Source organism: Vipera ursinii (genome assembly GCF_947247035.1).
Source record: "Vipera ursinii genome assembly, chromosome: 3".
Classification (NCBI taxonomy): domain Eukaryota; kingdom Metazoa; phylum Chordata; class Lepidosauria; order Squamata; family Viperidae; genus Vipera; species Vipera ursinii.
In genome coordinates, this window is record NC_139516.1 from 116,310,206 (window position 1) to 116,335,131 (window position 24,926).

Here is a 24,926-nt window from a genome sequence, read left to right on the forward strand (position 1 = left end):
TCAGCAGTTTCAGTGCCAACTTTACTGCACATGGGATATCCTTTTCTTTACTGCCAGTATATTAATTTATTATTATTTATTTATTAATTTGGTTTATATACCGCCCTACTCCCAAAGGACTCAGGGCGGTTTACAAGGCAAAATTTAAAAACAATACAATATAAAATTAAAATTAAATTACATTAAGTCTAGCCTCAAAAATTAAAATCACAATTTAAAAACATTAAACCCCTCAGTCCAGACCAGATAGCTCAAAGAGCCAGGTTTTTAGGTCCCGGCGAAATGAACGAAGGTCGGGGGCAGTCCGGAGTTCCGTTGGCAGTTGATTCCATAGGGCAGGCACGCCCACAGAGAACGCCCTCCCCCTGGGGATCGCTCGTCGGCAATCCATGACTGGCGGTACCCTGAGGAGGCCCTCCCTGTGGGAGCGCACAGGACGATGGGAAATTGACGCTGGCAGCAGGTGCTCCCTTAGATAATCCGGGCCCATGCCATTTAGGGCTTTATAGGTCATCACCAGCACCTTGAATCTCAACTGGAGGGCAACTGGAAGCCAATGCAGCTCGCGGAGAAGAGGTGTTACATGGGAGTATCGGGAGACTCCCATCACAACTCGCGCGGCTGCATTCTGCACCAGCTGAAGCCTCCGAGTGGTCCCCAGGGGCAGCCCCATGTAGAGAGCATTGCAGTAGTCTAACCGGGAGGTCATGAGCGCATGAGTGACTGTGCGTAGGGCATCTCGGTCCAGATAGGGCCATAACTGGCGCACCAGGCGAACCTGGGCAAAAGCCCCCCTGGCCACGGCTCCTATATGATCTTCCAAACTGAGCCGTGAATCCAGGAGGACGCCCAAGTTGCGGGCCCTATCAATGAAAATGTAAGAATATTTGGTGGTGGTTGAAACAATATACCATTTGTTTTCTTACTCATGAACCGTTCCCCTTGGAGACTGATATCACTCTGAATGTTGTTTTTATCCTTAAGCCAATATCTTGGTTTCTTTTTAGTATCTAAGACAGGGGTGTCAAACTTGCAATGCCATGTGACATTCGTAACGTATTCCGACTTTTCCCCCCCATTACCGGCAATGGGGTGGGCGCAGTTTCGCCATGACGCATCTGGCCTGTGTGCCAGCAGTTAGACATCCCTGAGCTAAGGGCTCTGCAAAGTATTTGGTGGGTTGGATCTTCTCCTCAGTTTCTGCAGGCCCAAAAGACAGTTTCACTAGCTATCTCAGGGGAAGTAATCTTGAAGTATATTCAGCCTCCATTCATATCTATATTCAAAGTGTAGGGTTCTGTCAGAAAGAAAGCTCTTCTGTACTATCTACTTCTCACTGCAGCTATGTATAACCATGTGTTTTTTTGTCTCTGTTATGCAGGTACATCTGTTGAAAGACCAATTAGCTACAGAGGCAGCTGCCCGCCTTGAGGCACAGGCCCGAGTACATCAGCTCTTGCTTCAGAATAAAGACCTTCTTCAGCATATATCACTTCTGGTAAAGCAAGTGCAGGAACTGGAGGCAAAACTGCTGGGAGTTAACACCAGTAAGAGCTCTTCCTTCTCCCGTCTATAGGAACCATTTCTTTTCCTGTCTTAGTTTTCTCTCCAGAACACATTTTCCGTTTGTCTTTCATGCTGTAATTTTTTTTACAGCAAGTTATATCTGTACCAAATGTAAACTAATTGAATTGTTTGAGGAAAAGTAAAGTGTCTAGAGGAAAAAAGCAAAGGGTCTAGGGCAGGGGTAGGCAACCTCGGCTCTTTTATGACTCATGGACTTCAACTCCCAGAATTCCTGAGTCAGCTATGCTGACTCAGGAATTCTGGGAGTTGAAGTCCATGAGTCATAAAAGAGCCGAGGTTGCCTACCCCTGGTCTAGGGTCTCATCTGTCTTTACTCCGAAGGCATGGGTCCGGACTACCTACGGGAGCACCTTCTGCCAATGTCAGCACCCCACCGTCCTGTGCGCTCCCACAGAGAGGGCCTCCTCAGGGTGCCACCGCTCAAGGAATGTCGGCTGGTGGCCCCCAGGGGGAGGGCATTCTCAGTGGGTGCGCCAGCCCTCTGGAATCAGCTTACCAACCGAAATCCGGATGGCCCCTGACCTCCGTACCTTCCGTCGCGACTTAAAAACTTTCCTGTTCCAGCAGTCCGGCCTGGCATGATAGCGTTAATTGGGGTCCCAGTTTGTTTTCATTAGTGTTTCTTATTATTTTTATTGTTCAATCTGTATACATTCCTTCCTCTGTACACCGCCCCGAGTCCCTCGGGAGAAGGGCGGTTTATAAAAACTAATAAATAAATAAATAAATAAATAAATAAATAAAATTATCCCAACTTATCAAATGCAGCACCGTAAAAGACAGAATAGAAGTACAAGTAAAATAGACGCTTATGGGTAGAAAAAGGGGTGGAGAAATAATGCTGTTTTGGAGCTTTTACCAACATAACAGCGTCTCTTAAGTCATGTCCAGTTAGACTTCATTTTCCTCCAGCAACACTCTCATCATTTCTTAACACTTTTCAGGACCTGGCAACTTCTCTGTGAACCACGGGGAGAGTCAAGAGCGATGGGTTGAGACAGGCCGCACAGGCATGATCTTGTCCAAATCCTTGGGTGCCCTTTGATTTTAGGATGTTAGCAAGACTTTGGGAGGACTGTGCAACAACCCACCCACCCACCCCCCGAGCATCCCCCAGTCCCCTCTGGAACCCATTGTGGTCTATCATTGCTAGGGGCGTATTTGAAGAGATCTGACCTCTTTGTAGAGGGGGCAGCATAAGAGAGTCTCAAGAACACCAGGGCGTGATCTGACCACGACAAGCAGGATAATGTTAGATCCCCCCACCAGTTCACATTGCCATTGCTTCAATAAGAAAATCATTGTCAGACCTAGCCTGGCTTGGACATTTAGGAAAGGAAGACTCTCGACTCCATTTGTAGCGAAAGGTATACTTGTACTAAAGCCAAGTTGTTACAGAATAAGCAAAGCCAGATCTGAATATTCCTGCATAAAGTCAGTGGTTTTTCCTTTCTCCCAGGCTTTCCCACTTTGGTCATTTTCTTAAATGCCCAATGATATTCAAACTAGGTGATTTAGAAACAGTTCTAAAGTTTGGCATCTCTTTGGCAGGTGTTTGCATTCCATTCCCAGGTCTGTGTCCTTGGATCTCTCAACCGTTGTCTTTGGTTGGCACTTCTAGTTCCTGTCATCCCCCCCTCCCCATATTCCTCCGTTGCTACTCCCCCTTTTTTATGGAAGAATGCAATGGAAGCAAGGCTGAAGCGGTTTGATAGCAGATCTGACAATCATGAGGTCACTGTCCTGAGTCAGACCCAAGCCACCATGGTAGTCATGAACTTCTGAGCTGTTTCCAAGGTTGAACCCAGTGATGGCAGGTTGAAGTCCTCCAGAATATAAGTCTAGGGAACTCCACTGCCAGCCCTGAAATGGCCTTCAGTGGCTCTGGCAGGGAAATTGCAACACAGCAGGGAGGCTGGTATGTTAGCAACAATCCCTATTGATCCCATGAGCCCAGTTTCAAAAACAGGATCTCACAACCAGAGACCTGGGGAGTAACACCCCTGAAGGCCAAAAGAGACTCTGATGATCACTGCCACATCAACTCTCTGAGGTCTTGGCTGGTGCCAGATCCTAAATCTGGCTGGTCATATCTCTAACAAGGGAACCCCCACTTCCAGATTCAGCCAGGTCTTGGTGATGCATGCCAGATCTCCTTGATGTGTTCTTGGATAAAGGGAGCTTTGTTGACTGACCTGGCATTCACCAGGAGCTGCCGAACCTCCGGGCCATCGAGAATATACATTGGGCCATTTCCCCCTGTAATAGCCTGCCTTCTGGCTCCCATAGCATTCCATGGCCATTGTCACTGTAACTTATTGTTCCCTCCCTTCCCCCTGGTCTCCCTCCTCTGAGAGCCAAGAGCTCTGTCATCTTCCTCCAGCCACTCTCATTCACTTCCTAAGTCATCCTGGGGAGATAGGTGAAGGAGCGAGCCTTCATAGGGGTATAGCTCAAGCTTGTAGCACCAACAGGGCTTCAGAAGGGAACTTATCAAATTTGCAGGGGAACCAACCTAGAAATAAGGCGAAATTTCCTGACTGTGGGAACAATCAGTGGAACAGCTTGTCTTCAGAAATTGTGTGTGCTTCATCACTGGAGGTTTTTAAGAAGAGACCGGACAGCCATTTGTCTGCCTGAGCATCGGGTTGGACTAGAAGACCTCCAAGGTCCCTTCCGACTCTGTTATTCTGAGGGCACTCTCACCCAAGACTCTTCACCGACTCTCACTTTGGGTGGGGAGCTGCAAGTATCCACCCTAACGCAATAGCCACTCCTAGGCTTTCACCCTAGGAGCGAGGTAATCTCAATTGAAGCATGGATGGGTGGATCCTTTAGTAGCGCACCCGATCTTGCTGTGTTCTCAGTTAGGCCCAGATTATTTTATTCGTTGGAAGAAACACATGAAAACATAGCCAGATTAAGCGAATAGTCAATCAATCAGTCTCGGCATCTCCTGGATTAATATTAATTGAATTTTGGGGTGATCACATGAATTTCTAGTGGCTTTTTGTGAAGGATACACGTGCACTTAATTCATCAGAGTTCTTATGATTATCATATTTTTATTCCACCTTTTAAAAAATACAGTTCAATATATCTAATTCTCCTGCCTATTCTTTTCCAAACAACAACCCTGTGAGGTGAACTGGGCTGAGAGGAACAGGCCCATAGTCACCTAGCCATCTTTCATGCTGAAGGGAGGTCTCCTGGTATCTAGGTCAGCATCTTTGCCATGACACCAAACTGTTCTCAAGAGTTTATTGTGTTGCAGACTTTCATATAATGGTGAAGTTGTATGATATGTTTCGCTTTCATTAAACTGTATTCTTGACATTCTGGTTTAATGTTTGCTATCTTAGGAGTGTTTTTATATCTCTTAGTGATGTGATTTTTCTTTACACATTCTTTTTTTTTATGGTCATCAAAAATCTTCATTCTCCAGTTTGGCCTTCAGTTTATGCATAAAGCCAGCTGCTGCTGTAGTGATGTCTTAATTAATAGGGACCTTGGAGGTCTTCTAGTCCAGCCCCCTGCTCAAGCAGGAGAACCTATACCATCTCAGACAGGCGAATGTCGAGTCTACACTGACTACACTGTTATGTAGTCTATTGCTTTTGTGTGTTGTTTGCTTATTTTAGAATGATGTTCCTTCTGAATGCAGCTTTAGCTTGCCATGGCAATGTCTATGGAGATTCTCAGTCATCCAGGTCATAGTTACCTCAAAGATGCTTTTTCAAAAGGCAACTGGACTGGAGATTTTTTGTGGAAGAAGATGTTTCTCTTCTCATCCAAGAAGCTTCATCAGTGTTGATAAAGCTTCTTGAATGAGAAGTGAAACATCGTCGTCTTCTTCCTCAAGAGAACAGTCCAATTGCCTTTTGAAAAAGCAGCTTTGAGATGCCATGGCAATGAAGTTCAGTGCAAGGTATTTAAAAAAAACGTAATTTCTATCATTAAAAAATTCAGGTGTCACCTCGTGTCAAAAAATGCTCTTAGCTTCACTGTGTTTCAACTATCCTATAACATCCTCACAAGTCCATAAAGAACAAGGATTGTGCACTCTTGAACTGAATTGCATAAATAAGGCAATTTCTTTCTTTGTATGAAAGTTTGTTTCTATTTTATGGAGAGCTCCATGCAGAAAGATTTAGGGATTAGGACCCATTCCATTATAAATATAATGACATCTGTGGCCTTACCAAAGATCATAGTAATCACATTCCCAACTTTGTAAAATACTACTATTCCCACAAAGAGATTGTTTGCTCTCTAGCAGATTGTTCTTTGACTATGAACACCATTCTTTAGGTATGCCTCATACTCCATGGGATATTGGGCATCCTTCTGATCTTACAGGATGAACAGAGACAAATGCAGAAAGATTATCCTATAAATATAAGACCAAAATCCATGTGATATTTTATAGATGACAACTGATAGCTTGAATTGTACCAATTGTACACTGAGAACATATAGCTGGTCCAGGATTTGACTGCAAAAGCAGTTTGGAGTTCATCACAGTATTGTCAACCATCCCACTGGGTTAGACAGGAAAAGCAACTCCTGGGACATTTTTTTTTAGCAAGAGTATAACTTTACTAAAAATTCTACATGGGTACAGAAGTAGAAAAGCCAGTTCTAATTATTTCGTGTGCAAACAACATAGGAAAACTTTCCCTTTTTCCCCTGGACCTCCCATTGTCCATTGTCGACCAATCATTTGCACTCTCTTTGTTTTGGGAATGTCTGTCTGCCTCGGATGTTCCCAACCAGTGACCTTGGGGTGTTGGGTCTGCTTCAGGCTTCCAGTCGACACACTTGCATTTTCCTCACAAGCCTCCATTACATTCCAATGCATTCCCTCCCCCCTTCCCTTACTATTGTCTGGTTGTGAGCTGGGCTGTGTAGCGAGTCAGCCATGAAAAGTATGCTTGTAACATATGTCCATTCTGTGAGCTGCACTGATTACTAGTGGTTTTATGAGTAATCAGCACAGCTCACAGATTTTAGATGTGTTATAAGCATACTGTGATGCTCCCCAAACTGTTTTTGCAGTCGTATCCTGGACCAGCTGTATATTCTCAGTGGTCTTCAAGAGCAGCAGAAATAATTGCAACAGGTAATTGTTCTCTTGGATGGTTAGAGTAGCCATCCTCTCTGACATAAACATGGCAGAAGTAATTGCTCTGATGCTCCATTCTTTCTTCTTGTCTTTCAGTGGACTATCAAGACAGCTTGTTGGAAATAACCTATCGATCAGGTGCCCTGCCTGTTCTGTGTGATTCCACTACCCCTATGCCTGAGGACACCCACCTTCTTCAGCCTGACAACAGCTTCTCCAATGTTTCCAGTTCTTTGGGCAGCCCTTTAGGTAGGAGTGACTGTTTGGTGAAACTGGAATGCTTCCATTTCCTTCCTAGTATGGACCCTCCTTTGGGCAGCCTGGAGCTCATCAAATTTCGTGAGTTTGGTATTGCCTCTGAGTATGAATCCAACATGGATGAAGGCGAGGAGTGGGACTCATGGGCCCAAGAGGAGCCACGTCGCCTGCTCAATATCCTGGACAAACAGGGGCTGGGAGATAGCCTGGAAGATGAGGTTGCCCTTTGAAAGAAAAATGAAGTGTCTTAGGTCTGATAATATATGAAATGATGTTTGCATGTCCTTTTAAAAGGTCTCAGCAAGCCTGTCTATTTCTGTTCTCTCTTCTGAGTACAGATTCTTCCTGTGAAAGAGTGAACCTTTGGAGGAATGATAGTTCCTGGTCCTCACTGTTAGGCCATTTGAAAAACTGCTCTTTTTCCACTGACAGAACAAGTATTACCTCAGATGTCCCACGTCTCTGATCTTCTATCACTTTAGAGCATTGGCATCTCAAAAAAGTTAGTTTTCCTTTAGGAAAGCAGTTTTGAGAGTGAAAGTATAGTATTGAAAGTGCGTGGATAAAAACCCAAAGCCAGCAATGGGAGTGAAGAAGTTACTAGAGGCCTGGAAGGATGTCTTCAGCGTACAATATTTCCCTTGGCCTCTCCCTATAAATGTTGGAAACAGAATATATCATGCAAGTCAAGCAATGTATTCCATTTGCCTGGTTTGCAAAATGCCATACTGCATACAATGTGTTTGACTTTGGTACAGAATTGCCTTGTCTGTACTGTGCTGCCTTCTGTGGGTAGAATATGTAGAGTCCTGCTCTTAGCCAAAACTTTGCAACTTTCTGCCTTTCCTGTTTAAGCCTCCCTATTTAATCTTCAGACAGGACCAGTAAGCGCTTTATGTCTGTGAAATTTGAAGAAAATGGTTCAGCTTTGAACAAATTGCACAGGGATAAATTGTTTAACATGACATCCATGCTCTTTTGGAATCTGAACCTGTTCATTCATGAATACATTACAGAAAAGGCTTCCCCAATTCCAAAAGAATAGCTATAGTATTTTGTCTTTGGAGAAGCATTTTAAGAAGAAGTCCTTGTCAAAGCAGCTTCTCGATTGTTCATCCCAAACAAATGCAGACTATGTGGCTAGCCCTGACACCTCAGGAAACCATCTCATGGGAGTGGTTTATTTGGTTCCAATCTAACATCTGTAAACATATCTACTGTCTTTCATTTGTTCATCTGCTGCATTGCATGAACTCAGCTGTATCTTTGATGCAACCAAGTTTAGCACAGCCAATCACGTCCGTCTTTTCCATATGATAGATTCTGTCCCATATAACTGGGTGCTGATTACCTAGTAAAGACTCTGCTCTCATACTTATGTTGCTGATATGTCATTTGCATATAGCCCAAATACACAAGTAGCCTTTCTGCCTGCAGTGGTAATGGAAAAAGGTTAAATTGGCATGTGAAGTTTCTTTCTAGCTTGTATTTTAATTCAAATGATAAATAACTTTGTTTAGTGTTTGCTTTATGTTACAGCAGTGTGACAAATTTACCTGGACCTATCCTTTGAAATGTGCCCAGATTAACTTCTTAATCATTAGTAGTTAAAATATTTTCCGCTTGATATTGTGATTGCTGCTTCGGAATTAAGTCTGTAGAGTTTGATTTTGTTCAGAAATACTTTCTGCAAAATGGTTCACTAGATTTTTTTAGTTTTGATTGCAGTAATTTTAAGGAACAGTTAGATAAAGCTGCAGAAGACTTAGGCCGGGGGGTGTCAAACTCCCGGCCCACGGGCCAGATGTGTCATCTGGAAGCCACGCCCACCCCATTGCCAGCAATGGCAAAACTGTCCCGATACGTTGTGCGACGTCACGTGACGTTGTGAGTTTGACATGTCTGAGTTAGGCAGTACCAAATGACAGGAAAAGAACTGATGTGGTTCCAGTCTACAAAAGGGGGGGGGGAAATGGATCCAGTAAACTGCAGACTGACATAAATAGTTGGGAAAATTCTGGAAAAGATAATCAAGCAGTGCATTTGTAAGTATCTAGAAACAAGCAAAGTTATTACTAGAAGTCAACATGGGTTTGTCAAAAACAGATACATCTGACAAAGTAGACCACAGCCTACTTCATTGTAAGTTAGACTAATCTGAGATAGACTGCCTCACCACCAGCTGGATACATAACTGCATTCAATGTCTAGTCCTCAATGGAACTACATCTAAATTCAGGGAAGCATGCAGTGGGGTACCTGAAGATTCTGCCTTATGCCCAGTGTTCTTCAACAACTTCACAAATGATTTAGAAGGGGAACTCATAAAATTTGAAGATGACACCAAGCTGGGGGGAATACTAACCCTTTAAGAAGGTAGACTCAAAATTCAGAAGAATCTTGACACATTTGAAACCTAGGTACTATCCAACAAAATGCAATTCAGTGGTGAGAGAAGTAAGGCCCTACCTTATAGGCAAGAAAAACCGAATGCACGGGTATAAAATAGATTGTACCTGGCTCAGCAGTAGTAAATGAGAATGATCTAGGTGTCCTAGTAGACCACCATTTAAGTATGAACCAGTGGTGTGCTACAACTGCCAGAAAAGCTAATGTATTCCTAGGGTCCGTGAACAGAGGGATAGTTTCAAAGTCACATAAAGTGTTGCTACTACTTTATACTGCATTGGTAAGACTACACTTGGAATATTGCCTCTAGTCTGCTCAGCGTAATGCAAAAATGATGTTGAGACCCTGGAAAGAGTGCAGAGAAGAGCAACAAAGGTGATTAGGGGTTTGGAGGCTAAAACATATGATAAATGATTAAGGAAACACCAGCAAACAAGAGCACAGCGAACAAAGGGCTGCATGTGGAGTCAGAGGCAGCTGGCAGCAGAGAACGAGAGAGCCAGCTCCGGAGCACAGCTAAGCAGCCCAATGCTGGAGGGGGTGGGGGGAGAAGGCAACGGAGAACAGCAAACTGGAACCAGAGCAACACACACACACCCATCCGACAGAGCAGCCACGCAGGATAACAAAGGGGACACCAGAGGACTTCTAGGCCAGCCCGGCACAGGGAGATGGAAACCGGTGTGGCAAACTGGGCCACGCAACACACTGGCAGCTCAAGCGGTGGAAAGGCAGCTGACAGCAGTGTGAGGCAGAGGACTGGTGAGACAGCTGGGGGAAGCGAAAAGGAGGTGGCCGGTAGCAATGCGAGGCAGCGGACTGATGAAGCGGCTGGGGACAGCACGGAGGCAGTGGGCAGTGGCAGCAGTGGACTGGGAGGCCTGCAGGCGATGGCATCCTTTTCTGAGGACTGGGAGGCCTGCAGGTGGAGGTGAGGCAACAGCAGCGGACCGGGAGGCCTGTAGGCAGCGGCAAGGCAGCAAGACAAAAAGCACCAAATATCAAACTCATGGAACAGACAACTGAAGCTATTGTGGTATGCAGTACATGTTCCATGTATGCACTGATGTCCAAAGAACACCCCAACTATATATGCATCAGATGCAAATTATGTGAACTATTACAGGAAAAGATTAGGAACTTAGAAGCAACTCTAGCCAAACCCCGACACACGAAAGAAAGCTCCACCCAGATGGAACCAAACAACGAACAAATAACTCCCACTTGAACCCACCGATAAACCCTTGGAGGAAAATATGTCACACACAGAAGGAAACACAATAACCAAAGAAAGAAACAGCATACAACAAACAACCCCCCTTGGCCCAACCAGAAACAGCCCCACTAAAACTGACCAATTAATTTCTCCCCTTAGACGGAAACATGCAGACCCACAACCCCCCCCCTCAAAGAAGACATGCAGACACCTAGCAAAAAGACAACTTCAAACTTCCCTAAAAAGGTCACTTCAAATATCCCTAAAAAAGCCACTTCAAATATCTCTTAAAAAGCCACATCAGCAAACACACCTGAGATAAAACAGAAAAGCACCCCAGACTGCAGTACCCCACAAAAGGAAAGGAGAGTATTGGTAATAGGAGACTCCATCCTCGAACAAAACCATCCATCTGCAGACTAGACATACAATCCAGGGAGGTATGCTGTCTCCCTGGAGCAGAATAATTAGGCCCACAGATTACTACCCCTTCCTCCTCCACCACACTGGGACGAATGACACAACAAACAACCTGAGTGCAACAGTGAGGGACTACAAACAACTAGTCAACAAAGTTAAAGCAGCTAGGAGCACAAGTAGTGTTCTCATCCATACTCCCAACGAAAGGCCAACACCCATTGAGGCAAAAAAGAATTTTAGAATTAAACCACTGGCTAAAGGGTTGGTGTCGCCAAGAAAACTTTGGTTTCCTGGCTCATTGAATTTCCTACACGAGGGACTCTTGGCAAGGGATGGGCTACACTTCATGAAAACAGATCTCCAAACAACTAGAAACAAAGTCATAACTAGTAGCCAGCATGGGTTTGTTAAAAACAGATCATGCCAAATCAATCTCATCTCATTCTTCAATAAAGTGACTAAACTAGTAGACCAGCGAAACACAGTATCTAGTATACTTAGATTTCAATAAGGCATTTGACAAGGTAAACCTACTGCACGGTGAGCTAGGAAAAGGTGGAATAGACAACATCACCACCAGATGGATCTATAGCTGGCTAACAAACCGTACTCAATGAGTAGTCCTCAATGGCACTACATCTACATGGAGAGAAGTAAGCAGTGGGGTACCACAAGATTCCATTTTAGGCCCAGTACTCTTCAATATGTTCATAAATGACTTAGATGAGGGAATTGAAGGGGAACTCATCAAATTTGCAGATGACGCCAAACTGACAGGAGTAGCTAACACCCCAGAAGACAAACTCAGGATCCAAAAAGATCTTGACAAACTTGAACAATGGGCCCTATCCAACAAAACGAGTTGCAATGTGGAGAAAAGCAAAGTCTTACATTTAGGCAGGAAAAATCAAAGGTACAAGTACAAACTGCGTGAGACCTGGCTTAAAAACAGTAACTGTGAGAGGGACCTGGGAGTCCTAGTGGACGATCACTTGACTATGAGCCAGCAGTGTGCAGCAGCAACCAAAAAAGCTAATGCAGTCCTGGATTGTATAAGCAGAGGCATAGAATCAAGATCACACGAATTATTATTACCGCTTTATAAAACCCTAGTAAGTCCACATCTGGAATACTGCAGCCAATTTTGGTCACCATATCACAAAAAAGATGTTGAGAGTCTAGAAAAAATTCAGAGAAGAGCAACTAAGATGATCAAAGGCCTGGAGACTAAAACATATGAAGAATGGCTACGGGACTTGGTTTGGCTAGTCTAAAGAAAAGAAGAAATAGGGGAGACATGATAGCAGTGTTCCAGTATCTGAGGGGCTGCCACAGGCAGAGGGGGCCAGGTTGTTAACCAAAGCACCAGAGGGAAAGACAAGAAACAATGGTTAGAAACTGATCAAAGAGAGAAGCAATGTGGAACTAAAGAGAAACTTCCTGACAGTGAGGACAATGAACCAGTGGAACAGCTTGCCCCCAGAAATCATGGGCGCTCCATCACTGGAGATTTTTAAGAGGAGACTGGACATTCACCTGTCTGAGACAATATAGGTTCTCCTGCTTGAGTGGGTGTGTGTGTGTGGACTAGAAGACCTCCAAGGTCCCTTCCAGCTCTATTCTATTCTAGTCTTACGAAGAGAAGGAATACAGGTGATACGATAGCAGTCTTCCAGTACTTGAAGGGTTGTCACAGAGAAGCAGTGGCGTAGCGTGGGTTGTCAGCACCTGGGGCAAGCACCCGGCCGCTGCACTGTCCCTCCCCCAGATAGTCCCTCGCTCTCTCTCCGCACCGCACTGCACGCCTGGCACACACACCCCTCCACAGTGGGCGGCGACCCGGCGGCTCGGATCGGATTCGCACAGCCAGCACTGCAGTGAGAGAGAGTGAGTGAGCCAGGCAGGGTCAGAGAGCTGCGAGTGCGAGCGCGCCCCCCCAGATGTTGCGCCTGGTGCGGCCGGCCCCCCCTGCACCCCCCACGCTACGCCACTGCAGAGAAGACAGGGTCAACCTATTCTCCACATCACCCAAAGACAGGACAAAAAAATAAGAAGTGGAAGATCATTAGAGATCCAATCTAAAACTAAGGAGAAATTTCCTGATAGTGAGAACAGTTAATCAGTGGATCAGCTTACCTCCAGAAGTTGTCACTGGAGGTTTTTAAGAAGTGATTGGATAGTCACTTGTCTGGATTTATATAGCATTTCCTGCTTGAGCAGGGTATTGGACTAGAAGACCTCCAAGGTGTCTTCCAATCCTATTATTCTATATTTAAAGTTCTGAACTATCTCTGTGCAAAGAAAGTGGAAATTTAATTTGGACTGGATAGTGTGCAATATTCCAATTTATGCTCCTGTATATAATTATGATTGGCAGTCAATGGCACTGGTGGCCCTTTCCTTATTCCTACTTTTACCATTGGCAGTACCTCAAACTGAAACTGGGATTTGTTAGGGGTCCATGATAGAGAGCCATATACGTATTCTTTTCATTTTTCTTTTTATCTTTATCTTTATCATTAGACTTATTTATTTATTTATTTATTTAATTAAATTTCTATACCGCCCTTCTCCCGTAGGACTCAGGGCGGTTCACAAGGTTTTTAAAATAACAATACAACAATTACAAAAATTAAGAACAGTTAAAATGATTACATTTAGACCTTGAATAAATATAAAACCCCAATTAAAATCCAATTAAAACCCCAATTAATATTCTCAGTCCAGGCCAGAAAGCTCAAAGAGCCAAGTCTTCAGGTCCCGGCGGAATGAGCGAAGGTCAGGGGCAGTCCTAAGCTCTATGGGCAGCTGGTTCCAAAGGGCAGGCGCACCCACTGAGAAGGCCCTCCCCCTGGGTATTATCCGCCGGCAATCTTTTACCGGCGGTACCCTGAGAAGACCCTCCCTGTGGGAGCGCACAGGACGAAGGGAGCTTGATGCCTTTCAAAAATTGTCAAACAAACTTTGTTTTGCTTTCCTGTTTTCATTTGTCAGCTGTGTCATTATTTGATTCACAAAGCATCTCCTAAGCTTAAAGAATTATTACCCCCAGACTTTCTAATTGGAGTAGCTTTGGTAGCAATGGGAAGTCAGAGATAATATTTGTCTGGGCATTTTATATGTTCCCAGAATCAGCAGATGATGGTTATAGGATGTGTGGCCAAATGCAACTCAGGTGAGGAACGCAGAAAATCAAGTAACTTCACCGGATGGTGGGTGGCTTCAAACATTCAGCAGATGCCCGCTGTGCTTTTCCGTTAAGCTAATTATAATATTATGTGTTGATATTACTGAGAACTCTTAAAGCGAATTATGGACGAGATCACTTGCAATGCAGTTTCTGAATATACCCTGGGTTTCCAGGCTTCCTGGAGCAGCCCTGGATTCTAAGGAAATTGTAGAGTTTGAAGAGTGTAGTAGCTGACAGAGGGACAAGAATAGAAGTGTTCCTGGCTGTAAGGGCTTGTACCCGTGGCAATGGACATTGTCCTGCCTAACTTGAAATGGATACCTTTGAAGAAAACTCAGATGACAATAAAGCCTTTCCTTTATGTTGTAGTGTGTGTGTGAGGGGTGGGTGTGTTCTCCTTCCCCTCTAAACTCCCCTTGCTTTCCTCTGAATGTCTACTTTCAGAGATCCAGGCCCATTCAGGTAAAATCCTACGGTAATGGCCCAGGAACAAGCTGAATGCCCACATGTTCCTTTCCTGACTCCCCCTTTCTTGCCTGGTGTGTAACTTCAGCAAAGCTTCTTTGTTTTTAAATTAGTTCCCCGTGGAGCCCAAAATTTACCCTGTTCTGGGAAGAACACTTAAATCACTATATATCAGAGGAATATATCAAATCAAATCAGCTTTATTGTGGCTTCACATGAATGGGAAGTAGAGAGAACATAGCATAGCCCATTCCTACATTGCTAAAGCAGGATCAGAGAAGCCATAAATCAAGGCCCATTCTCAATCCATCAGTTAGATTTTCAGGAATGCAACTCAGGGAGAAAGTGCCTTCTAAATGAATTAGGTGGGTGACTTATTTCCCCACTGTTATTTTTTATCCTGCAAATCTAGTTGAAAGGTAGAAAGAGAGCAGTGTGGCCTCTTTGGTGTCTGACAGCCATGGCCAAAGTAGTGGGAGAGGGCTGTTGCTATCCTTCAGGCTGGGTCCTATGGTGAAAAATTAATCTCAGGGCTGTGCTAAGGACATAGTCAAGGCAAGGAAGTGAGTGGTGAGGAACAGGAAGTGAATGTTGAGAAATGGAAAGAGCATATATAGATCCAAGTGGAAAGAAAGCAAGTAGGATGTGGAGATGGAACACTAAGATGATGAGGCTGCAAGTGGCAAAAGCTAGAGCAGTCGAAGCAGCAGTAGCAGCAGCATCCTCAGCAATGGTACTCACAGCTACATGAGGTGAACGTATTATGTAAAAAGAACACCATTAGATCCACTTAGCAGAGTCCATCTCTAGCAGGCTATGAATATTACTTAGGGGTAGCCCCAACCACCCACTTGGAAATCCAGAACTGAATCCCTAGGAGTGACTCAGGTTGTCTGTCTGATCACCTAATATTAGTGTATTTTTCTACTTCATATATTTTCTTCAGAAAGCTCCTCTGTATTTCTGTCTCTCTTGTGTTCTTTTGCTAGCTCAGTGGTTATTATGGAATTACTTTTTCTGTAAGTGCACTTAAGCCCAGGGTGGTGGTTTTGGCTTTTGGCTTTTGCTAAATAAACCTTCCTTATTTCTAAAGCAAAATTGTTGTTTCTGCTTTCTTTGCTTCCTTTACTTTCTCTGTTCTTTGCAAACTTGTATTTTTTTTTACATTTTGTGAATTGTGAAAAAAGACAGGTGATATGTTCAAGGTTCCTGAAAATCCGCAGCTGAAACATCTTCTGTAGAGAAAAGCTGCATGGGAATCAATGGCTAATGTTGTCAATAGACAAGCCAATAAGAAATATCAGTTCCTGTATCTCTCCTATAAAGCAGCTTTCTTTCACACAAAAAACTTTGTACAGGAACCCGCTGCACCAAGACGCAGTTGCTAAGAGTGGCAGGTCAGATTTCATGAAATGGTGGTAACCAGATCCATATGATCACTCTTGTCATGTTAACCTGGAAATCCTCCTGGGGCACCTCAATCCATTCAAACTGATTGATTCCTTTCTTGTATCACAGGCGAAAGCTTCCCCATCCCTTTCAAGACTCAAGTATCCAGAAAGATATTGAGGCTCAAAGCTATTTATAATGTTCCAGTAGATTAATTCCACTAGACGGTAACATCTTGTGTTAGGTTTTTCTGAATTAATCTCAAATGCAAGCATCTATGACAAAATTTGGGGTGGGAACTAATTTGTTCTGAAACGCTGATACATTCCCCCTATTCTATGAAAACCACTTAATGTCACTATCACGGAGAATAAATATTTCTTTGTGACAAAGCACACAACAGGATACAGTAGAAGAGAAACAGAGAATGTATAAGAGGCTAGAATAATGTAGCTGGATGGATTAACTGAATGTTAACATACAACATATACATACAACATTTTAACAGAAGGTGATGTTCAGTGCATCATTTGGAACCTGTTGACTTCCCATGACAGGAAGTACCCAGCTTTCACTTCTTCCTTAGTGGGGAAATGCAAGAGAAATGATCGTGGCCAGTACTTTTGAAGTGATTCTGAGAAATGAGGCTCTACAATGAAGTCATGCAAGATCTCTTGGGAATGCACTTAGGGAGCTTCTAAAGCTCTTTGGTGGCTACATAGCAGTTATTCCTGTATAACTGAAGACAGAGGTTTCTGTGCTTAGACACACAATAAATCAGGAACTGAATCCTTTTCTGCTCATAAAAGATATCAATTAAACATGCAGGAAAAGAGAATGATGCTTTCTTTTACTTTTTCTAAAAAAAATCATTTTAATTAATCATTTGCTCCAATATTTCAAATGCTTAAATCTTGAGGGTTTTTTTTTTTGCAACATACAAGAGAAATAACACAGGGGAAAAAATATTCTGAAAATTCACTTGCGTTATTGATATATTTGTTATAAACTGCAGTGAACTCTCATGTTTTCAAAGCAAGTTATCCTTTCATGGTTCCTAGAAAGAAGTTAAATATGCAAAGTGCTGTTAAAAAGATGAGAAATAAGGATCAAGCAGAAATACCCCCAAAAATGTTTCAAGAGCTGTTACTATATGCTACTTTTCAATGAAACACAGGTTATGGTTCTTATTTTCAGGCAATCATTTCAGAATAGGAATATTATAAAATTCTTACTAAATACTTCCAGTTTAGCATCTGAAGATATATGAAAATGTAAACAATGTTAATATTCAAATGCCAAGATTATCCATAACTCTCCATCTTTACAATATATTTAAACAATCTTCTTTGATCATGCATGTAATTACTTTTACTTTATGTTTAAATCAGGGGTCTGTAACCTTGACAACTTTAAGATTTGTGGACTTCAGCTCCCAGAATTCCTCAGCTATGCTGGCTGAGGAATTCTGGGAATTAAAATCCACAAGTCTTAAAGTTGTCAAGGTTGCAGCCCCTGGTTTAAATGTTGGAAAATTTAAACCTCTGTCAGTATAGAAGCCTTCTTCCGTAATAGTTTCAAAAAAACTTTACAGGCTCAATTCTCAGTAATAAGCAAGCTGAACAGAATACAAAATGCTCCCAGATAAACATAGTTATTTTGAATTGGTGCTTCCTACAGCAACCCTATAAAGGAGTGGACAAGTATACTCATGATTTTTAAATGTCTTGATTGGACCAAGTCCTGAAGTAGAGGTATAAGATCTTTTTCAAATGCATCATTAAATATACATTGTCTACACTTTATTAGTTTCTATTTTCCTTCAGCAAAATATGTTCACCACCAATAGGTTTGCCATATAAAGTGAGTCTTTTGAAATTTTGCAAAGATCCAAAATGTATAGTTAGCAGTAAAACTGGGTACATTGCATAGGGTGTTTAATCTTAATTTATCTTACCAAACTTTTTTTAAATTCCAGGTAGTATTAATGTGATACATAAGATCACTCACTATGTTTTGCATTTCCACTCTTAAAAACAGCAAGAAATGTAATGTGTTGTTTAACTGCTTTCCTCTTACATCTCTTATGTAATAATTTCTTTAAAAATTTGTACAAAATGGAGAAGAAATCAAAGAAGTTGCTAGCCTAAACAATGTAACAAATTCACCTTCAGGCACCCATCTCTTGTTTCCTGTGCTTTGTGCGGGAAAAATGTCATATGCAGCCTCTTCTAGGGGTGTGGAATGCAACGTTTATCTGCTGAAACTAGAATTTTGGCTTCTGACTCAGTCTGCTAGGCTGTGGAAGAGAATCAAAGCTTGTTGGGTTTTTTGTTTCCTGAAAGTGAGTGAGTGCATAGAAGAAAAATGAGGGAGCTTTACTTGGATCTGTTGAAGGATTTGTAAATTCGTTCCTCATATTTGCAACTACATAGACATTAGGACCTTTTTAAAGGAAAAATTAAATATATAGTCTTAATTATTCTACTGACATAGTCTTTTTCTCTCCTTCAATTTTTTTATTTTAAAGCTCTGGCTATGTTCACACACTATATTAAGCCATAAACTAATCATATAGGCTAAGTTAATGAAACACTCTTAAGTTACAAAACAAAGTAAAACAAGGATACCATGCAGTACAAATGCAACCGTTTACTCATCCAGAGACGTATTTGTGGGAATACCGTCTCTGATCTGAGCTTTATCCTTTTGTTTAGGTTCCTGAAATATATTCTCAGCCCACTTCTGAGATTGCAATTTTGTTTATTATTTGCAGTCTGGGCATTCCTCCAATCCCATCTGCTAATAGGGCCTGCATTACAAGCTACCAATGACCTGGCTCAACTTTCGCTGGAGAAGGAGCATTATGTTTTATCACAAGGTGACCTTTTGACAACTGAGCCATCAGATTCAGCTTTTGTTATAAAACAAGTAATATGGCAAGTAATCCAAGTGGGTGATTCTCTGCAATGTTGCTGGAGAGCATTTAATAGAAGTAATTAGGGAAGCTGTTCATAAAATTATAGTGGAAAGGTAGAAGGGAAATATCATATGAACACTTAGGGAACTGGGTGTGTCTAGCTAGCCTAACAAAGAGATGAATTAGGGGTGACACAATAACTGTGTTTGAATACTGGAGCAGTTATAGAGATGAGGAGGTTGACTTATTCTCCAAAGCGCATGAGGGCAGGACAAAAAGCAATGGGTGGAAGTTTGTGAGAGAGAAATCCAATCTGGAACATAGGAGAAACTTCCTGACAATAAGAACGATTAATCAATGGAACGGCTTACCTCCCAGATTTCTGGATGCTCTATCACTGGAGATTTTCAAGAAAAAATCGACAGCCATTTTTCCAGGATGCAATAAACTCCTGCTTTGGACAGGGGTTTAAACTAGACATCCTCCAAGGTCCTTTTCAGCCATAGGATTCTATGGTGGTAGATAAATCTAGAGGGAGCTGATCCAGTGACCAGCAAGGCATCTGCCAAGTTTGTACTTGAAGATAACATGAACAATACTTTCAGTGAAAGCAAATTTAAAGAAAACTGAAAATAATAACGGCAGGATCAGGCTTAGAGGGATGCTAGTAAGCTCTATGTGTAGAAATTCAAGATTTTGAGAACAGAAGCCTATTTGAATGCATTTGGATAAGGATAGAAAGAGAGAGAAGCAAAATTGGCCTTTGAGAAATTACACAGACCACCTTTGTATGCAACATTTTGCAAATTACTCAGGCAACTGGAAAACATGGATGATTCTTTCCTAATAAGGATGATAAGCCTTTCAGAGAAGTGGGCTTTAATAATAAGTGATTTCAAATATTTTGAAATCTGCTGGAATTTTAATTCTACAAAAAATAAAATAGATCAGCCAACAATGCTTCAGATCAGGGGTCTTCAAACTTGGCCCTTTTATGACTTCAACTCTCAGAATTCCTCAGCTAGCATGTCCACAAGTCATTAAAAGGGCCAAGTTTGAAGAGCCCTGCTTCAGATTGTCGTTGGAACTTTATCATTTAGAATGTAAAAGGTAATAAAATTCTTCATTTTAGGCAGAATGGTTTATACACACACATGATAAATAAACAAGGATACTTACTGTCCTATACTTAATTTTGACTTAAAAGAAATATGTTGATGAAGAGATGTATTAGAATGTAGTAGGCTGGATTCCCAGGAAGGAAAGGATGTATTCCAGAGGAATAAGAAGCAGCTCAGACCAGATATTTTGTGTGAGAGAAAGAGAGTGAAGACAGATTTCCTCCCTAACAGTTTTCAGAGAATATGGTAGATTTATATAGAATGCTTCATTTTGGCAAAATGCTGTCTATGGGAGTGGAACAATGAAGAAATCAGCTTGGGGGGAAAAAATCACATGACTTTCTTGGTTTTTTGGCCTGACAAGTGTCAAGTGAAGAAATTGGAGAATCTAAGCATGTTTAGTGTGGACTATGAAAATTCAGTCTAATCTGCCATGTAGTTTGAATTATAGAAAGGTCATATGGTGGAGTGGTTGCTTCCCAAAAAAGATCTATGGAAAAGGTAAGCAACCTGAGCCATGACAGGTGGGAGAAGGGTATGGGACCCAGCGGGGCGGGAAGTGGAGCACAGGTTGCCTCAGAGGATGGGGGAGACCTGGAACAGACCATGTGTGAGCTGGGGAGGTGCTGCAATGCTAGGCCTGGGCCTACCTCAACCCTGAGGCACCGCTTGCTCCACTTAACTGCAACAGGGAGAGCTGTGATTGAGATTGAATGCCTTGTTTAATGACCATCACAAATTGCAACCATAATGGGCAAACTTCATTATACTCGGAAACTGAGGATTACCTATAAGCCTTTAAGATGTACTAACTTCAATTATCTTCTTCACTGTCCTTCAAATATTCTTCCAATTCCCACCCACCCCCTTTTTTTCTTCAAATGTCTGGTTCACTTGTAATATTCCATATCCACTATGCTCCTTAATAAGTAGAGTCTTTCAACATTACTGCATAGATAAAGGGTATGATTCATTAGTGGGGTTTTTTGTTTTGTTTTTTTTGTATTCCTATTTGGGGTTTTAGTTCTGCTTGAGTCCAGTCAATATTCCAGTGGTGTAACTAATGATTGGAATTGCCCAGTTTATTAATTGCCTTAAGCTTTCATCCTTAAGCTTGGACTTTAAGATTTTCATCACTCTCATGATATGTTCACTTCCAGCTTTCTTCTTGACTTCAGTGTGCTTGATGTTGTCAGCTTGAAGGATGCCCAAGTATTTGTAATAATCATCTTCATCCATATATTTCCATAGGGTATCGTGATTCTTTCAGTTGTCAATATTTTTTCCTTCTTGATTGTAGGGTGGCAGATTTATACAGTCCAAATCCATGGCAATATCTTGGTTGTATTGAGTAGTATTCTATTTCAGATGTTTTTCCAGATCATCCATATAAAGGAGATAAGATAGCCTGGCAGATATTTTTTACATTTGGTAGCCATAGCCTGACTTGTTACTGTTGTAGACAGAGGATTCAGTGCTGTGAAAAACATAAGTAATGTTAGTGAATCTCCTTGAAAGATTCCTCTCTTGATATTAACCTTTCCCAGTGTGTTACCACTGACCAACAACTGTGAATTCCATTGTGTTATTTAAGTTTGTGCAAAGCTCCTAATAGTTCTACTGACTCCTGTTATTTCTTGGTACTTGATTATCCAGTCATGTGGCAGGGAGACAAATGTCTTCTTGTAATCAATCCAAGCTACATTCAAGTCCCTTTTCTTGCAGTTTTCCAAAATCATCTTGTCAGTTAGGAGCTGATTTTTTGTTCTTCCTCTGTTTGAGCAATTTCCTTTCTGCTCAGGTATAAAGCACTTGTTTTCAACCAGATGTTGTTGGACTGCATTAATTACAACACCAGTTAGCAATTTGAAAGTTGTTGGTGAACAGGTAACAGGATTGTAGTTGCCTGGTGCTGCTCATTTTGCTGGATCTTCCGATTTCACCTCCTTGCAGTATATTGACTTATATGGCAGTTCTGGTTGCCATCATTAGTGAATCATCTGCAGTTGTTAAGTGCAATGTCATGAGACCACACTTGCAACTTCTTTCTTGCTTTTCCAATGACTTTGCTTATTGGAAGTTGCCTGTGAAGATCACAAATGGTGATCATGTGACTGTGGGACACTGCAACCATCGTAAAGGTGCCAGAAATATGGAAACTTTTGCTTCTCCTAATTTCTGTTTCTTAAGAACCAAAATACAGATTTTTCTATCTTGAATTTTCAGCTTTGGGCTTTTCCAGTCAGTATAAAGAACGGTGTTTCAGTGGACCATTGCAAGAAACCCAGCATTTTTTTTCTTTATTCCCTCAGATATGGTCAAATTCTCTGTCTCATTTGACAGACAAATCTCAAATTCCTTTCCTGCCTCAAAGCTATCCTGAAGATGTATCGATTGTAAATAAAACATGATCATTAATGCTGATCAATTAGTTACTACTTTTATGTTAATTTGCTTATTTTTTTCTACATGGCAGAAAATTCCTAAATCAAGATGAAAGAAACCGAGTTGCTGCAGAGGACCAGATCTATGAAATACAGTTCTTTCTTTGCCTCACAAGGCTCTCACTTAGGGGAGGGTCTTTCCTCTTTTGTTTTAGGATAAATTGGATCAGTGTTATGAGGGAATTCCAAGTTTAAAAATATTCACTAAAGTTGGGTTTTCCAAATAGCACTTAGCAGGAAAATGAATTAAGAACTAGGGGAGGAGCAAGAAGAAATATTATTATTATTATTATTATTATTATTATTATTATTATTATTATTATTATTAATAATAATAATAATAATAATAATAATAATAATACCAGCTTTGCATGAAGTCCAACTTTCCTCGGTAAATATGAAAGTTGATTTTAATTTAGCACAGCAGATCAAAAAGAAAAAGAAAGTAAGTTGAGATTTTTCCACATTTTTGCAACAGGTACCAACCTGAATTCCATTGCTGCTTCCATTGTTCTCTTGAATAATATCTCTGCCTGGCACCTCTCCTTATTTACAGAGGCATTCTCTTTCTTTTTTAGTTGACCAAAGTATGTTTGAGAATTCAAATACTACCCTGGCACCAAAGTTGCCCATTGTCAAATCTGCCTTCCGCTCCTCCACTGGTACAAATCTGCGAGGGCAGCCAGAGTGGAAAACTGGCGGTCAACATCTAAAAAACCTCAGCATGTCTGTTGGTGCAAAAGTCAGTGATTTCCTGCGGAGGAAAGAGCCCACCAACCACAGCATCTTTGGGGTAACAGAAGTCAATGAGCGTGCAGAGGCAGCCCTCCCTTTCGCACAAGGCACACTGCTGGGAGGTCAGGACCAGGCAAATAGGTAAGTGGCTCTATGAGGTTTGTTAGCAGTTATTTTTTCATCTTTCCCAGATCTGGGGTACATCAGCAGGGGCAAAATAAAATAATTTTAAAAAAGCAATCATTTCTTCCTGGTTCTCTGCCACTAACTAATCTAACCACAGTCTTACCTTCGCTAAGAGAGGAAGAAGAGGAGAAGATTCAGGTAAATGATTCAGTTCACATTTCACTCCTTCGAGATGAGGTTAAAAATTAAAAGAAAGAGATATTGCTGTAAGCCAAGCCAGAGGTCTTGAAAGGCAAGTAACTTTATTATAACAAGTCCAAAGCTGAGGGGGACTTCAGACTGATGAAATAAATATTCAAGAGCATATCTTTAAACCTAAATTCCTCTGTTCATTTTCCTGTGCAACTACTACTTGCAATGAAGAGACTGGGTTTCTGATGCAGAGTATATCACCAATAAATAAATAAAAGCCATGTTTTCTGTCTTAGTCATTGCTAAGTATGTAGCAATGTACGTAGATGGTACGTAGATGGTATATACGTTGCCAGTGTGTATATAGTATTTCCCCTCCCCCTAAAACAAATGTTTCTCTGGAACTTAAACCAAGGTTCATTCATTTAATTATTCTGGGGAGGTGGTGTGAGTGAAATTGAAAGCAAAAAAGAAAAAAGCATTTATCTCCTTGGTTTTAGTGCATGCATTCCTTGGAGGAATATGTACAGAGAGGTGAAGCAAGCCACGGTTAAAAGAGGAAAGAGATGTTTGCGCCCAAGCAGAAGGTGCAAACAGTTGAAGTTTCAAACTATCAGGCAGCCCAGCAAGGATGCAATCAAACATAAGTTGCTTTGATGGTGGTGGCTTGGACAAGAAGGAAATCACAATTGGGTTTTGATGGAAGAAATTTGGAAAGGGGGATGTTGCTAACTTGTTCAAGTAAATGGGCACTAGGACTACTGTGTGGAAGTTTTGGAAGATGCTTACTCTAGAAACATGAAGAAGATGTCTTATTTAGATAACTTCTCTACTTCCTGAAGGTAAAATGTTCCAGTTGTCAAAGTATTGACTGTTTCTTGATTGCCAAAAAAAAGCTTTTAGTAAGTCTTGTAAAGTTTCTGGTGAAAAAGCTATTGATAATCAAACCTATAACCTGAGATTAATTACAAAAGGATAGTTATTAGTTTATTAGAAGCAGATTGATTTGAGCTTCTTAGATTGTAAGCCGCCCTGAGTCTTCAGAGAAGGGCGGGATATAAATGGGATTAAAAAAAATAAAAAATGAAAAAATATTAATTGCAAGACAAGAATAGATACTTTATTAATTGGTCATGACAAAAATATAAAACAAAAATAAAATACAGAATCTAATTTCAGGGTAAAATAGATAAAAGAAAAAAAGAAAACCCAGTAATACATACATGTTTTATATATATGTATTTTACATTCTTTATACACAAGCATAATCAATCAGCATTCAGAGAAATACATTACCTTTACAGGACACCTTAATTTGAGTGATATAAT

The 24,926-nt window shown here is 41.5% G+C and overlaps 1 protein-coding gene across 1 annotated transcript in view; it reads left to right on the forward strand.

Moving 5' to 3' along the window:
- Positions 1–24,926, forward strand: part of LOC310637201 (carboxyl-terminal PDZ ligand of neuronal nitric oxide synthase protein-like) — a 78,459-nt gene that overhangs the window by 48,483 nt on the left and 5,050 nt on the right. The window contains 3 exon segments of the mRNA XM_083357542.1: positions 1,382–1,547; positions 6,809–6,961; positions 23,123–23,420. Of these exon segments, the coding sequence (XP_083213668.1) occupies positions 1,382–1,547; positions 6,809–6,961; positions 23,123–23,420 (617 nt within the window).